The following is a 17,617-nucleotide window of genomic DNA, read 5'->3' on the forward strand; positions in this document are numbered from 1 at the left end:
CCGTAGATCATATTTTTACATTATATGCTGCAATTCAAAAATGTCTAACACGTCGTAAACACAAGGTTTACGTTGCTTTTATTGATTTTAAAAAGGCATTTGATACAGTTGATCGTTATAAATTATGGTGTTGTTTAAGAAAAGCTGGACTACAAGGGAAGATGTTTAATATAATACAATCAATGTATTCAAATATCAAGTCATGTGTACGTAGTGATTATGGTGTTACTGATTTTATCGATTGCCCATCTGGTTTACGTCAGGGATGTATACTGAGTCCTCTGTTATTTTCGTTTTTCATAAGCGAATTATATTATGAAATCTCAAGTAACGGCAAGCATGGTATACAGATGTATCCTGACATCCTTGAACTTCTTATGCTCCTTTTTGCCGATGATGTTATTTTACTATCTGACACTGTTATTGGTCTACAGAATCAGTTGAATGTATTAGATAAATATACTAAGGAATGGAATTTATCTGTAAATTTAGATAAGACAGAAATTATAGTATTCAGAAAAGGGGGTCCTTTAAATTTTAGGGAAAGATGGTACTTAAATGGACAACAAATTAATGTAGTTAATGGTTATAAGTATCTCGGCATAATGTTTAATTCAACACTAAATATGAACAAATGTGTATCTGACTTATCACTGCGAGGGAAACGAGCTTTACTTAATATAATGTCTGTTTCACATAAACTTGGAGTTATTACTCCAAAAGTATTTTTCAAATTATTTGATACTCAAATACAGCCAATTTTATTGTATGGATCTGAAGTGTGGGGTTACCGAAGATATGAATGTTTAGAAAGAATTCACCTACTGGCATGTAAAAAGTTTCTTCGCGTTGGAATAGCAACACCAAATAATATGATATATGGAGAATGTGGAAGATACCCACTTTACATTAATTCACAAATAAAGTGTTTAAAATATTGGTTTAATATCATCCGTATGCCAGAACATCGGCTTCCGAAAAAAGCTTATAACATGCTCTTTCATTTAGATAGTATCGGTAAGGTTACATGGGTATCGCATATTAGGACACTATTATTCTCACATGGATATGGGTATATATGGCTTAACCAATCTGTTGGTGATCAACATTTATTTCTAAATGATTTTCGTAAAATAGCAATAAATATGTTCTATCAAGGGTGGCAATGCAACTTGGAAAATAGTTCACGTTATGATTTGTACAGAACATTTAAGACTCTATTAGAGCCAGAAAAATATCTATCAGTTTTAACAAATAGTCACCTAAGAAATGGATATATTAAATACAGACTTGGCTTGTCAAAACTTATGATTAACTATGGACGGAATATATCACTTGAAAGAATACAAAGAATTTGTCCATTCTGTAACTCTGCAATAGAAGACGAAATACATTTTACCTTTGAATGTCCTTATTATGCAGAATTACGTACTAAATATATACCAGAATGTTTCTTATCTAAGACAAGTAGAATAGCTTTTGTTTCTATTTTGTCATCGAATGATGCCGATGTAATGTTTAAACTGTCTTTATTTGTAAAACATGGGATGGAACTACGAAATAACATGTTGAGTGGAAATTCATAATTTTAATTACCTCACCCTAGAAAGTCCTCATGATTATCACCGATTGTTAAATGAATGTTATATTTATATAATTTTTGTTGTATCTCCCAATCTGTAAATTCTCACCCACTGTATTTATCTGAACTTGTATATGGGCCGATGGCCTTTGATACAATAAACATCTTTGACTTGATACCCTAACATACACTCACTTGTAGAAAGGAGACTGTTATAGATGTAAGTACATTGTTGTACCCGTCATTAAGGTGATAATACTCATTGAATATGTAGTAAATCTAACATACTATGTTAAATAACGGCATACATACGGCATATTGTAATTCCATCTTCAAATATGTTCATGTAAAATTAAAAAAAGACGTAATATGCTCCCCAAGAGTATGTTTTGTGAGTGGTCACACATGTAAACAATAGTTGATCATATATGCTGAGTATTTCTCCCTTTCACTTGTACAATTCGACAGCGTATCATCCAAACGTGCATATATATGTTATGCGAAGGGAACACGAACACTGCAGTTGTACATACGTAGATCGATCGATATATTGATGGACGTCTACTGACATGAACTGGCACTTACCTCATGGACTTGCATATGGTAACATGTGGGTTTGCTAAGAGTGTAAAGCCTCGCTCGGATAAGTCTTATTTCCATATTTCAGTTAAATCAAACGTTTATTAAAGGTTTATTATTTCATGTATGTAATGCGCAGTCGTTCGTTTTGAGATACATCTGACAATAGTTTGCTTGTGGATACAAAATCCGGAATCTGGAATCAGTGCAGTATGTAAATGTAAATTTGATTGTTTTCAGTATTTGTGTTATATAATAAAAACTAGAGTACCATAGACAGATGATTCTTGTCGATAAATATAGCAACAAGTACACGCTGAACCAGTATATGTAGATGTGTTGTTAACATACACTGATTACTTACAGCGAGTATTGGTGTTGTACAAACTACACGCATTCGTTATGTGTAGTGTTGTACTCATATTTCAAATATCAATATATCTCTTGTTTCCGTTCATGTATTAGCTTTGTGCGTCATTTTCATGTTGAAATCTGTGTGTATCCAGATTAATATTTGTGGTTACTGTATACACCGAAACTTCAGCTGCCTCGAAGGACTTGGGTCTACAGAACATACGGAATTATCCGGAAACAAGATTTGGTTGGTTGGCCGCTTTGTTGTTTAACGCCGCACTCGGCAATATTCCAGCTATATGACGGCGATCTAAAAATAATCGAGTCTGGACCAGTCAATCCAGTGATTAATATCATCAGCATCGATCCACGCAATTGGGATTGATGACATGCATCGACCAAGTCAGCGAGCCTGACCACCCGATCCCGTTGTCGTAATACAGAATACACACAGATTGCAACATTAAATAGACGCAGAAAGCTAATACATGGACTTCCAGATCTAAAGCATGATACCGACAGTAAATATAACCATGTGATGTCAAGTACTTTCATTAAGTCGCATGTTTTACTCTAAAGGTCTCCACAAAGGGGTCTTTATGCAATACAATAAGTGTTACTATGGCCATTGGGAATTAAAGTGTAAGAAATATCACACATGATATACGATGCACTTGTCAATTCTGAACAATTCTGAGATATATCAAAATCACATGTTTGTGGTGATAAAAAGAGCTTAAATTAAAAGCATATACTAGTATGTTGGTCGATCGACCCTGACATATTAGAACTCTCAATCATCTCAAGATAGACCTTCTTATGCCAAAGCTGGAAATGATTAACACACATTACCAAACTATACATCTTCTTGTTGCTCGCGATCTTGTGCGAGCAAGTCGGTTGTTGACGATTCCGGCTCCTACAACATATGGACAATGGACTGTTTAAGGATTTCTGCTTGTAGGATTTTGCTGATGCAATGATTTATATTTAAGCATAAGATAGTAACGCCACAAATCGCAAAGAACAAAGAAGAACGAAGCTTGGCTTGTTTCACGATAAAACATTGTTCTATCAAGACGTCATTTCTGGAGATTTGAACATAGATGTTACAAGGCAACGTAGCAAATGGCCGATATAATTTATATTCTAAATCAACATATCGCCGATATGAAGCAGTGTCGCCGAAAATCACAGAGTAAAGTCAGATCGTTAAAAAACGGCGTTTATTATCAAACTCTCATTTTACGATACGTCGCATTTTGCTTACAACAAAGCCGAATGGGAGTTAGTGCTATGTCACTTATTTAAATACGATTGTTTATTTTGCGTCAAGCTTAAAAAAATCGTCCGCATCTTAGTTATACGCGAACACTTGATTCATGGCATTTTGTATAGAGAACCAAAACACTTTGGCCTCCCTGGTATCACCATTTTCCTATTTTGTAAACGGCAATGTATCTTATCTGGTAGTGTGTCGTTTCATGACATGAACACAACTACTACAATGACAAAAAACACACATCCTTAGATATATTGGGTACTGGTCTCAAGACTCTTTTGTGATTATCTTAAATGAACTCATTAAACAGCAACGTATAATTAATTTTACAATCATTCCAAATTCTACCAACAGTGACTGTGATTATCAATGCAGGCACGCACACAGACGCGCATACGCATACACACACGCGCGCACGCATACGGACAGACAGACATATTTTTTCGATTATTGAGGTCGGCAAATGACAAAAAACGAACTATTGACATAACCTCAGTTGACCGATTGATGCATTTTTTGTCATACGGTCCTGCTTGTGAATACGTTGATAATTTGCTTACAATTAAAAACGTTATTAATGCGTAACACCAATAGAATGCAATTTTTTAGCATTTAGATTTTGCTTCAAATCAATATCGTGGTATATCACAAAAGTAAGATTATATTTTGATGACTTGCTCGTAACCATGTTCGTCAATTTGTGAATGTGTCTTTGTGTTTTTGTCTTTACAATATTAGGTGTGAGTGAATGAGTTACAGTTTAACCTCGCATGTCATTGTTTCGTCATGAAGTGACGACAACTATAGGAGTCCCGTGAACCACTATACTGCCGTACCAGGGAATTCGACAGATTCATTTTACGAATAAAAAAATAGACCATATCTGTACGTTCTCATTACACAGCGTAAGAAGGAACTACTATTCAGATCATTAAACATTACTGTACCTCATTATCAGGAGCGTTTTCATCCGGGGCGTGTTTGATGCATGACAGGATGCGTCCTCGGAATCTGCAACACCGAGTGTGACAGAACAACCAACTTTTGTCACTATGTCGTGTTAATTGTGAAGTGTAATGATAATTAAATAAAAGTAACCTTCAGCATCCTGTATAAACTTTACACTGCAGAGTGACACAAACACATATACAAGTGCGTACCCCAATCTCAATGGTTCATAAGCCCGGAAGGTTTTTAATATGTATGGTGAATTTCTGGTCACTCTATCGGTTTCAAAACACATTTCCAGGCATATAAGGATCTTTAATTTATGAACGCTTACTAGTCTTAATGCCGTGGAAGAAAACTGGAATACATGTTTGTCAGTTAAAGAAAATAATCAACAACTAACCTGATAGAGATCCCGATTAAAACTGCGATTACAAGAAGACAGGCTATGGTTGAAATAATCACAATGGGAACATGTGATTCTTGCCTTTGAGTTGGGACGTCGGTGACAGTGGCTGTATGAAAAACAGTAACATAATAAGGAAATAAACCTCACTTGTTTGTCTGTGCCAACTTATGTCTTCTGCAAGTAGATAGATTTTCAACCCTCAAACAATCACGTGATTGTTGTTTTTCACGGCCATAATGATATTGATCATAGGTGTTGTATTTGTGAGGTTTAAGTACAATTAAAATGTATTTGAGTGCGTGACATTTTGATTATGAATATAGTTTAATCTTTCAAACTTTAATAAACTGAAATACCTACTAATACCCCACTATTTGTAAAAAATACTCATTCAGTATTAAAAAAAACTACTAGATCCCAATAAGTTAATATTGTTGTATATATTCGATGTAAAGTGATTAAATGTCTACGGTTATCATCACGTTTTTATTATAATGGAACATTTTCACGTTATTTTGTCCAATAACAGAAATTGATGCAACTCTGTACCAACATGTCCTGTAATTACTATGATTAATTTCCATTGTACGTGTTACATGTTAAACGATGTATACTACCAATACTAGCATATCACATACATTTAGAGGTTCCGTTACCATCGATCATGGAGGTGCATTGACTTCTTCCATCATATGTGAACCCTTGGCGACATGTTGTACACTTGCCACTCTTCTGTTGACATCTTAGGCAGTTTTGAGAGCAGGCCAGCTCACAGGTCTGACCCCACCACCCATCAGGACATCCATCGCAAAGTCTGTCATCGCTACAACCGGAACCAAGACAGTTGCATTTCTTCTTCTCACAGCTAGTTCCTGTGAACCCTGCCTTGCAGGATGTACACATCCCAGCTTCAGTGCAGGATAAACAGTTGGGATGGCAAGGGCTATCGCAGAGGGGAGGCTTCCAACCAGGTATACAGCCGCGAATACAGGTAGGAGTTTCCTCGTCAATCGCTGTACTGCAATCTTTGTCAAGGCATTTATCAGTACAGTTTTTGTCACAGGAGTTCCCATAGAAGCCAGTTTTACATCCATGAAGGCACACACCCGCCAGCTGACTGCAGTTGCCGTGGAGACATCCCACTGAACATGTTTTGTCACAATGGATCCCCGTAAGCACCCCGTCCTTGCAACCAAAAGCACAAGAACCATCATAAAAAAAGCAAACTGAATCAGTACACTGTTTTCCACACTTGTGTTCACATTTACCCCCCCACCATTTGGGTCTACAACCTTCCAGACAATTCCCTGTTGTACGGTCACAGAAGACACTGTCATCATAACTCTCTCTACACTGAGATGGACATGTCATTGAACAGTTTGTAGAGTAATAGCCAGCTTGACACTGAAGACATACACCTGTTGTTTTGTTACATCCTCCCGTGTCACAATGTTGACACATCTTGTCACAGTTGTCGCCATGCCATCCAATATAACATTCCTTACATCTCCCGGACTCAGATACCGACAGGCAATGGTAGTCTATACCATTAACATTAACGATACCTAGAAAATGTAATATAAAAGTTGGATTAGAAATAGCACGAATACACCAATCTACCATACTCTGATATACATAATACATATGACATAAAAGGTCACGAATCTCCACCTGAACTCGTCTCCATATCCAAAAAGTCCAATTAGTCCTATTACAAAGTTATCTAACTTGATGTGAAACATCGTGTGCTCTTAAGGATGTTTGCTGCTGTGATTTTGTAATCACTGCGCGACTCGAAATGGGAGTGTTCCATAGACAAGTCAATATATTGCTGATATGACTTGAAAGTCAAATCGCCACAGATATAACCTTTCATATAGGGAAAAAGGGGAATAGCACATTTACGTGTAGATGGTTTGTTATAGATAAACGTTTTAGCCGTGTGTGCTTAAAATGTTAATGCAATAACATACTATTATTTAAATAGTGTATGCGAAACGGTGAATACGTTGAATGACTGAGTACCTTGTATGCCTTAACAGCAAAGTTTGGCGCGGAAGAGCACAGTACCATTTACACGTACCACCTGCTTTGTCCCTTTTTGGCAATATTAAGATAATAAAAAAGTATTTGTCTTAGAATAATTTAGATAGTGGTAATACACATCATTATAATAATTTCAATTATCCGATGCAAACAATCTTCATACACATCCTTAAGATAACTAAAAATATATAATGCAAACCCTTCCCCATCTATCGTTAGTATATGAGTCTAGTATACATATTTTCAGGAGAGCTGAATTGTCAGATTATTTGTACCAATGATACAATACGTTCAAACATACTCACATTGTAGGTACATGCCTATGGTTATTGCAAGCAGTTGATGTAATTCCATGTCAACAGTTGTACGCTGTAAGCAAGAAAAATGTATTGGTTCCACATTCAAAAGACATAAAGCATGTAGGTAATTTGAAAAGGTCTTGTACAGGGTATTACTTCGCAAATTGTTTTACATAGTGATAAGTTTCTCAAATGTCACACTCGTAAGTAACTGAGTCAAAACTGATATTTGTTATCATCTTTACGATTATCAAAATTGTGAGTAGTGTTTTGGCTTAGGGATTGTACGTACAAACATGTAAACATGTACGTACAAACAGTTATACAATCAATGAACGGGAAGAATAAACAAGAAGCGAATACACGGAAATGTACTACGCATTCGGTTTCATATCAGCAAATAGACGGTCAAATGATTTTTTGCCGTTTAACCTCAGATCGATGTCGTCCACAGAAAGAAGCGGTTGCATAAAATGTAAGTGTTTTGTTGTAGTTGTAGTTGTAATAGTACCAAATGTTGTTTTTCCAACATATTTTTCAGTTCAAGCGAGAGAAAACTGAAACAAGATACAAGAATTAGGAGACGTCACTTTTGAAATGCTCATGAAGAACAGTGTCGGGCATTACAGAACAGCAACACCCCACCTCATTTCTACTGTGTTCTGATTAAAGTGAAAAACAACTACTGTATACATCGAACCTTTCAATTGTGAATCATATTTGCATATAAAGACGAGTTTCTGTGGTCCCTCACACTTGTTCCAGATCGAAAGTTTACGTTGTCATCACGTTTTGCCCTAGTCCAAGTGTGTAATAGCACAAGTATCCGAGAGTCTGATTTCAATAATGACCTTATTTCTTGTGTGTTCTGAAAAGACGACTAATGTGTACATCAGACTTTTCAAGGTGAATCATTTCTGCATGTAAAAACGAGTTTCTGTGGTCCTCACACTTGTTCCAGATCGATAGTTTGCGTTGTCATCACTTTTTGCCCTTGTCGGTTTGCTGAACACCAATGTCATGATATTCCTAATAACACTCGGGAACACCTTTGGCCATTTTTATGGCCAAAGTAGCATTTATATACGATGATATCGTTTGCTTTCATCATATTTTATGTATTCAATCGGAAACGGAAGTACCCGGAATTTCTTAACTTGACTGTTACTGTGTCGGAAACGTACATAATACAGTACGTTCCAAGGGTGTAATAGCTCAGGTATCCGAAATTTCGATTTCAATAATGACCTGCTTTTACTATCAAACACCTGTCTCAAACACATCTGGGGTCATAAGGGAGCAACCATTTGATTCTCAGGGGGCGGGGAGAGACGGGATTTTCTCCAAAAAAATAATCCAACCCCCGTTTTACTGAACAATATATTCATATGTAGTGATTGTTGAAAACTTATAATGACCCCTTCTTTGCAAATACGGGGCGGTCGGGTAGCCCAGTGGTTTAAGCGTTCGCTCGTCACGCCGAAGACCCGGGTTCGATTCCCGACATGGGTACAATGTGTGAAACCCATTTCTGGTGTCCCCCGCCGTGATATTGCTGGAATATTGCTAAAAGCGGCGTAAAACCATACTCACTCACTCACTCTTTGCAAATACACACAAATATACATTCCTGCACAGTGGCATCTAGCAATACAATTTTATTTATTTATTTATTTATTTATTTATTTATTCATTCATTCATTCATTCATTCATTCATTCATTCATTCATTCATTCATTCATTCATTCATTCATTCATTCATTCATTCATTCATTCATTCACTCACTCACTCACTCACTCACTCACTCACTCACTCACTCACTTTCTTTTTTTTAACTTTTTTTAAAAACATTTTTAATTTATTTATTACTTTTTTCATTTAGCGGCCGTGCAAACGTTTTGAATAAGTTATACGTAGGTCAGGTGCGGAAAGTTCACTGATCTCTAGAGATCCTAAAGAGAAACATATTTCTTATTTTCACATGTGAGAGAACGATGAGATGGACCGTAGAAGACATGTTTCACATGTCAGCAATAACTAATGTCATAGCTAATTGTTTCATGGCTGAAGTAAAATACCCTTGTCCAATTAATTGCCTTTCCTCTAAAAGTTAGATTCTGTGCGGCTTTTCATTCCGTGGCACTTTCGTTTCAATATTATTTATATAGTCACTGTACGTGACTGAAGCGGGGAATGTGTAACGCGTGGTCTGTCACTCCTAGGCCTGTCCTGTCTCGTTTTACCTCTGGAGAAGTCGAGCCACTGTCACCAGGTTGCAACCCAACCGTTTGTCGTGTGTCGCGCCTATTAAGTTGCTAATTCATATATCATTAATCATCACGAGAATAAATCATCAACAGATGATAATTTAATAATTAAAAAATATTAATGTGGCTTTCTGAATTGTGTCATTTGAATACGCTCCCGTACGTTTATACAACTCTGACAACATGTAAATACTCGATCATACTCACTCTCATTGGACTAGAATATTCTAGTTCCTCAATCCTTTTCAGGACTGGTAAAGTCAAAACAATGTAAATTGGCAAAGAGGTTAAACTTAAGCTTCAGTTATATCGATGATCTGATATCGTTCAATAACCATCAAATACCGTTTATTATTTTATCGAAATAATTTCAAATCCACATATACAAGTGGCAACTCTTTAGGAATACTCAAATAGTCAACAATTAGTTCCGGTAAGCATGGAATGTCGTGTGTTCCATGTATTTCAAACCCACATGTTTGAATCCTTCATTATGACACTTATCAGCATGTAAGTATTGGAGCATTTAAAGACCTTATCTGGACAAGTTACAGTGTATATATACTCACCGCCAAGAGAAACGCGAGCTATTGAAACATATGGTATGGAGAAGTATGTACGTTAAGAGGAGATGTTTCCAATATATACCACTTAAAAACAAAACTAACAATCAGAAAAGTGTTGCCACAGAGTGTCTTTATTCTTATTACTATATGCTGCACATGTTTTCCAAAGTTTACACGCTAATCCTGCACAAGACAAATGGTGCATCTATAGTCATGGATCTATGACGTCACATGTGATGCGATTATGAGCGTCGGTTCACACATCATACCAGTATGTTCGTTTGTGTATCGAACCAACATAATATCTCTTGAATAATCGAAATACTTCATATATTAACCAACATTTATGGTATTCGCGTTTCTTTTGTTGTATATTACATATATATTATAGTATATATTACATGTACACATACCCTTGAGTAGGTAAACGCACAGGCTAAACTGAGAAGAAAAGCAAAAGTCATATTGTCAAGCGCACTACTAATTGTTTTGCTAAATTAATACACAAATAAAACGAATTCTGCCTCCAATGAATTAGAAAACGTTACTTTCACTGTAAACACTATGTCACTAGTTTTTAAATCATTCTATATGTGAAAGTGTGTTTGTTATCCAGATGTTTTAATCCTTTATTATAACACGTACTAGCATGTAAGTATCGGAGCATTGAAACATGTACATCGTATAGAAATATCTGGAAACATTTAAATTTGTTTACACCTGACACTCTTCGTGAGTATGAAGATGCCGAAGCTATTTGAAATGAGAAAACGATAAGACAAGATGCAGCAAAATAGTGTAATAGGATTAATAATATTAAGCATATGTGTTTTCGCGAACACCTGGTGTCAACTCTGAGTTTCAGGCATCCATTCCTATACTTCTCACCGCGATTCCGCCTTTACGCCCAATGGAAACTGTTTCGGCTGATAATGGAGACTGTTAATGACGTGCATGCATCCAACGCATCAGCAAAGAGCATGTCGAGACGGATCCAGGATTAAACGGTACCCAGCTGCACCCTCATTGAGAAACAGTGGTTTACTTTTGAATCTCTTAAACTAGCATTTGTTTTGTACTGATTGATAGTTTAGAACAGGGAGTATGTCATTGCCTTGATCACGGTAGATTTGTGGTTGGACTCTTTTAATGTTGACGACTTCTTTTAGTTTTCTGGATTTGAAGTCTTTCAGGCTGGTTGATAGGGTTTCCATATTGTCCTACTGAATGCTGTGGCTGGAGTTGTCACGGATATGGTCTGATAGGCGATGACTTAGAGTCAACTTTGGAGATGTTCTTTAATTCGAGTTTCGAGGGGAAAGATAATTTTAAAGAACACATCCATATTTTAATAAAGAAGTTGTCCATCCACATATCTTATCCTTACTTAGTACTCCAACTTCTAAATGCCTCTTAAAGTGAGTGAGTGAGTGAGTAAGTTTGATTTTACGCCGCTTTTAGCAATATTCCAGCAATATCACGACGGGGAAACCAGAAATGGGCTCCACACATTGTACCCATGTCGGGAATCGAACCCGGGTCTTCGGCGTAACGAGCGAACGCTTTAACCACTAGGCTACCCGACCGCCCCTACTGACGTTAAGAGCAAATTTAAATGAAAAGCACATATATTTGTTTGTGTAAAATAAATATGGACTTAAAGAAACATAAAAGGATAAGGCCTAGAGGACCTTTGTCTACTGTAAGCATCTGATCATTGTCAAGGCAAACTGGATGTAGACATTGTGAGTCAGTAGAATGTTAATCATGTATAAACACTGTTAATACTGTCATAACTATTGAGATTGAAGATTAATATACATTCTTTTTTAAACTATCAAACGAAGACATGCAAGTTGATTGATCTTGAATTTATAATAATTATAAGATTAAAGAGGCACTTTTCTTTCTGAAAAATATAAATTTCAGATATTCAAAATACAAACACCAGCGTGAACTCAACGGATAAAGGTAAAGGCTCTATGAATTAACCGCCGGTTAGTGTAGCCTATATGAATACTGTGCAGTTTGCGCATGCGCCGTCAGTTTAAGAGGGGTCAACACAACGATCTAGTGAATGAAGTTCAAAATAGTCGAGTCGAGCCCAGATAACCTATAAATAGTCTGAGTATAAGTGAAAAAGGTCAAGTGCACCGTGTGTACTCCCTTGACTCCAGATAAAGAACTGAATAAAAACTGCAGTGACGTTCGTGGTTGATATGGGATTATTTCAATGTCCCCATTCATCACCCAACATTATACTGTTAACAAATATCCGGGGTTTTTGCGTGTGGACTACGGGAGTCAAGTGTTAGTATCGTATCGTCAATATACATTATACCTGTCCAGACCAAGTGGAAATATGTCTGAGAAAGCATTTGTGAGGAAAACGTCTCATCGCATCCCAACGGCGTGGATCGATATGTTCAAAATATCAATGACTGGGTTGTCTGGTTTGGACTCGATTCTTTACAGGCAGCCATAATGTGGCTGGAATATTGTTGAAAACGGCGTTAAGCAACAAAAACACACATGGCTGTAGTATTTTTTAAAGCCCACTGAGTTACTCAATATATATATGAATGTGAATACAAACATGTCGAATACTGATTCAAAATACGACATAAATAATTTCATATCATTTTTCAGATATCTATCAGTTATATAAACTTTTTTCTTCTAAATGGTTGCTAAAGTTCGTCAAGCCTTTCCATTTGACGTTTTGTGACCTGATTGCACTCACGATTGACAAAATTCAGCGGGAAAAGAGTGACTGTTTTTTTAACTAAAACTCGTGTGAAAAAACAACAATGGTGTTGAGAAATTTAAGACCTGATTAAAACACGTACATGTACCTTGCTCAAGCCTATCGTTTGGCGTTAAAAAATATTCCCGTTGTTATTAGCGGTGCACAGTATGTGATATATCAGAGAGTACTCGACACAACTGTACCAACCGGGAAGATTTGTTGTTGTCCATGAAATATATATGAAAACTAATACAGGAGCAAATTAAACAATCTCCATATCGAGTCCCTTAACTTGTACAGCTGCATGCTGCTTACCAAGTAATGCCCGTGTGTATTAAATTTCTGAGGTTTAACGCCGCACTCAGCAATATTCCAGCTATATGACAGCGGCTTGTAAACAACTAAACGTTTAAAACTACATATAAATCGAGTTCAAATAATTTTGAGAAATGTTAATGATATAGAAAGTTCGACTTTTAACTAAAGTTTAAACAGGTAATCAAACTTACTCAAGACGTCTGTTAGGTATCTCAAGTTGTCTCCTAGAAATGTCAACAGTAAGAGAATACAAACCGTAAATATAACACCTGTAATACCTGTTTGACAAACAGGTTTAACACAAACAAATCGTGACACTATTAATAAATGTAAGAAAGGCATTGAAAGTATCGTAAAACTTTATTAAACGTATCGTGAACTGGAGCCGCCCTGTTACGCTAAGCCACAACACATTAATATAGAAAGTAGTGCACGCTGTGCGATACAATACCGAGAGTATTTTCATAAACTTAACCATGCCTGACAGCCAGACAGCCATACAACCATACAATCACATAACACATTTCCACATTACCACATATACACATTACCTAATGCTGAAGCCCGATACGTAAACCCAGAGACACCACTGACAAATCTGAAATTGTTTTCCCTCAAAGTAATCAGCAGCACTATACCAGATGATTTACAGTATATAGTTACTGTACACTTATGTATATACAGAGCAGTATACAATTGATCAACTGTACAAATGACATAATCAAAGTAAACACATAGTTCATTATTCTCCCAATTTTATACTCATTATGGAGAAGGGAGGCTTATTTAAGGAGTAACCCAACCCCCAAAGTAGAACAAAGCACAACCACATTTTTCTTGATGTCTTGATGACAAGATGTCATTTATGCTTCAGAAAATGCTGGTTGATATACTTTTGGGGCAGACATGTCTTCTGGTGGTACAATGCACATTTATGTGTGAAAGTTAAGTAAATCAAATAAATGGCTAAACAAGCCGGTTTGCATATTGGAATGCTCATTTTATCACAACATCAAGTGTGCTGACTTAGGAAACCTACAATAGAATAAATAAACAATTAGCAAAATCTACCATCGGACGAGTGGGTTCTTTTGAGTGCACAGGGTGTATGTACTGTACACTAGGAGTAGTGACAACACTGTTAGGACCTGTAAACACTCTTGGTCCCAAGGCTGAATATATGGAAAATAATTATTCTATCTGCAGGCTTTTATGGATGTGAATTGTTACCAGCCTTATATGGTAAATAACTTGAAATGGTTTAATGTACACAACGCTACTTTGCTCGCCATATACAAGGGTTTGGTAAAAGACATCCAACCGATTCGTCAATGTCTAACTTGGGACTGAAGTCCATAATGAATGGCTACATAAATGTAGACTACAATTATTAGGTAGGCTCTGTAATAACGATTGTAACTCAATAACTCAAAGATCTATTTTGTGCGCAAATTGCTACTGATGCTATTGTCGGTATCAGCCGTGCAGCATACTTCTATATTCTGCTAATAATCATTTAAATAACTATATCAAAGAATATACAGATATACTTATAGCGGTTCATTCCCATCTAAATCGGCTTGGCGAGCTCTTGTAATCAGACGTCTACAGAGAATGAACAGTACATTTGGAGAGAGAGACTGGCATCGAGACCAGATCTTAAACGGTTACAAATAAACGGTTACAAATGCATGTTCTTTATAATGTAGTGCATCTCTATCAACATTTAAGGCAACCCCTGCAACTTTGTATTAAAGTCGGATCAAGAGCAAAAGCGCCCAAAGAATGTAACCATTGTTATAGACATTGCTATGACTATGATTGCCATATTATTTTACACGGTGATTTGTTTATGCCTGACAGAAATCATTTCTTCCCATGCCTGATAAACTTGATGTTGATGTATATGTTAAGAAGATCTGTCTGACGACGGTGATATGCTTTCATTCTTTCTCGGTGCAAATGTTCATGACTTGACTGACGAAATTGATTACAATACTTGCAAAGCATTATACTGTCTATCTGCCACTGTATATGAAATTTGAAGAAATACCTTATGTTTATCTACTAGATAACTTACTGCCTACAAAATGTACATAGTAAGTTGTTTATTCATAGCACTGTATAACATGATTTCATTGTATTTTGTCAAGTAATCTCATTTCTGTATTGTAAAAGAATGTATTTGCCTATGTAAAATCTTCGGATTCGACTACTCGTTCGTTCATAGAATAGGACACCAAGACTATTAACTATATAGTGCTTGTCGTAAAAGGAGACCGAATTAGGCAACTGGTTTTGACGTGGGTTGCGCCCCTTTGTTGGTCGAGGACGAGAGTCTGGTGGTTGAGGGCATTAAGCATTACCATAGCACAACCCCCTAAAATACAACGTGCACTAGATGGTTCCTCAGATGAGCAGAATGCTGCCTTGAAGAAGTCCTCGAACAGCTGGTTTTTAGGGGTTCCGGGTGCTGATGGTACATCATTAAAGCTTAACCCATTTACCATTTCAAAGGTACTTTATAGCATTGCTGGAGATGTACAGGATGTCAAAAATGTTGATCTGGATTTCTGCTGGTGGAATGTAAAACTTAAAAACAATCTTCGATCTTGTCAAACAGTTGGTTTTTACTCCTACTCTGATTTTACCTCACAAAACTCCAAGTTCCAGGGAAGGCATTGTCAGAAATAGTGAACATTGTCTCTATCATATGACAGAAACTGAAAAAGCACTTCTTTGAGAGTCATTTAGAAGTTGAAGTACTAGTTAAGGATAAGATATATAGATGATCCTAATTGTAATAAAGCAGTTGTTCATCCATATGCTAGTACATTATCCTTACTTACTGAAATAACACATGAATTACAAGATCAGAGAGTTACTAACATCAAACGTTTCACATACAAAAGAGATGACGCAATATAAAAATCACATACCTACTTCTTTCTTTTTTAAACCAATTTCACCCAAAAAGGGGATATGAAGGGGATATGTATGTTCTCAACCCACTTCGATGTTATAAATGCTAGCAGTTTGGGCATGGTGCAAAATCATGCAACAATCTCTAGATTTGACATCAAAGTGGAGATGACCAGACGAAGAAAAATACCAAAACACCGAACTATGAAAATTGCTCTGTAGATAACGTGGCATCCTCAAACACCTGTTCAAAGTTCAACTGTCAAATGAAAACATGAACGAAACATCACCGTCTCTTCAACCACAGCTGTGGCCTACTCGGCAGCAGCGATACGCACACCTTCTGTTCAATGCCAGACAGAAATTACTTGGGTTTCCACAGACTACTATTCCTTGGTACAGTCAAGATATTTCACCATTAGTGAAACACCATCCATGGCATCAGCGCCAGCACAAACACTGGCATCGGCACCAAAACCATCACCTATTGAGAATAAGGACAGCATAAAAGTTGATTATTCCAAAAATTCAAATTCATGAATGTCTCTCCTCATCCCCATGGACGCAACCGAAGTAACTCGCCGCGAAATTGGATGAATATATCTGTTAATCAACCTGAATCCTGAACATTTTTATTCCACTAAATGATATAATTCTCTGGATTTGCAAAGGTCTCAGGGAAAAACTTAAGGAATTGCATTCATAAATACAAGATAATAGTCCGTCAGCAATCTGTCTCCGACATCTCTTAAACAGACCGAGAACTTTGATTTGCGTCAGTACAGGTCCTACCATTAAATTTCTGCCCCGAGTGTTAACGTTACTGGAGGATAAGGTAGGCACAATTTATAGATAACAACTTCTTTAAGTACTGTTGAGGCGATGTTTCTGTGTAGATCCTTATACCGTTGTCATGCAAGGCCGATTGTGTCCACTTTGTCATCTGTCAACTTCTAAGAAATTCCTATCAATCAAAACACATTTACTGGAGGATCTTCTGATTGTTTGTTTGTTGTTTAACGCCGCATTTAGCAATATCCCAGCTATATGACGGCGATCTGTAAATATCAAGGTCTTCAACATGAAGAGCTCCACCAAGACTTTTCCAGTCGGATGTGGTTCACCTACAGACGAGAGTTCTCTCCCTTGCCTGGCACCAAGATGACGACAGGCTGTGGCTGGGAATGCATGCTGCGGAGTGGACAGATGATGTTGGCTCAGGCATTAGTCTCACATTTCCTGGGTGTCACAACACGGAGTAATAACACAACCCAAATTTGGATTATGAATATATT

The 17,617-nt window shown here is 36.8% G+C and overlaps 1 protein-coding gene across 5 annotated transcripts in view; it reads right to left on the reverse strand.

The window, feature by feature from the left end:
- LOC124136215 (platelet endothelial aggregation receptor 1-like) overlaps nucleotides 1–13,672 on the reverse strand; it is a 50,511-nt gene extending 36,839 nt beyond the window's left edge. Inside the window, exons 1-6 of one of the 5 annotated variants that reach the window (XM_046502083.2) lie at nucleotides 13,592–13,672; nucleotides 7,506–7,569; nucleotides 5,928–6,719; nucleotides 5,149–5,260; nucleotides 4,745–4,808; nucleotides 2,244–3,434 (exon numbers count right to left, since the gene is read on the reverse strand). In XM_046502083.2, the coding sequence (XP_046358039.2) occupies nucleotides 3,372–3,434; nucleotides 4,745–4,808; nucleotides 5,149–5,260; nucleotides 5,928–6,719; nucleotides 7,506–7,554 (1,080 nt within the window). In that variant the 5' untranslated portion in view covers nucleotides 7,555–7,569; nucleotides 13,592–13,672 and the 3' untranslated portion in view covers nucleotides 2,244–3,371. Of the gene's footprint in view, nucleotides 1–2,243; nucleotides 3,435–4,744; nucleotides 4,809–5,148; nucleotides 5,261–5,792; nucleotides 6,720–7,505; nucleotides 7,570–13,591 lie in introns of those variants that run through there. The other 4 variants (XM_046502082.2, XM_046502081.2, XM_048399606.1 and 1 more) reach the window with 4 other exon arrangements.
- Nucleotides 13,673–17,617: the final 3,945 nt, after the last annotated feature.

Source organism: Haliotis rufescens, unplaced genomic scaffold (genome assembly GCF_023055435.1).
Source record: "Haliotis rufescens isolate VD_foot unplaced genomic scaffold, xgHalRufe1.0.p SCAF_2, whole genome shotgun sequence".
Taxonomy (NCBI): domain Eukaryota; kingdom Metazoa; phylum Mollusca; class Gastropoda; order Lepetellida; family Haliotidae; genus Haliotis; species Haliotis rufescens.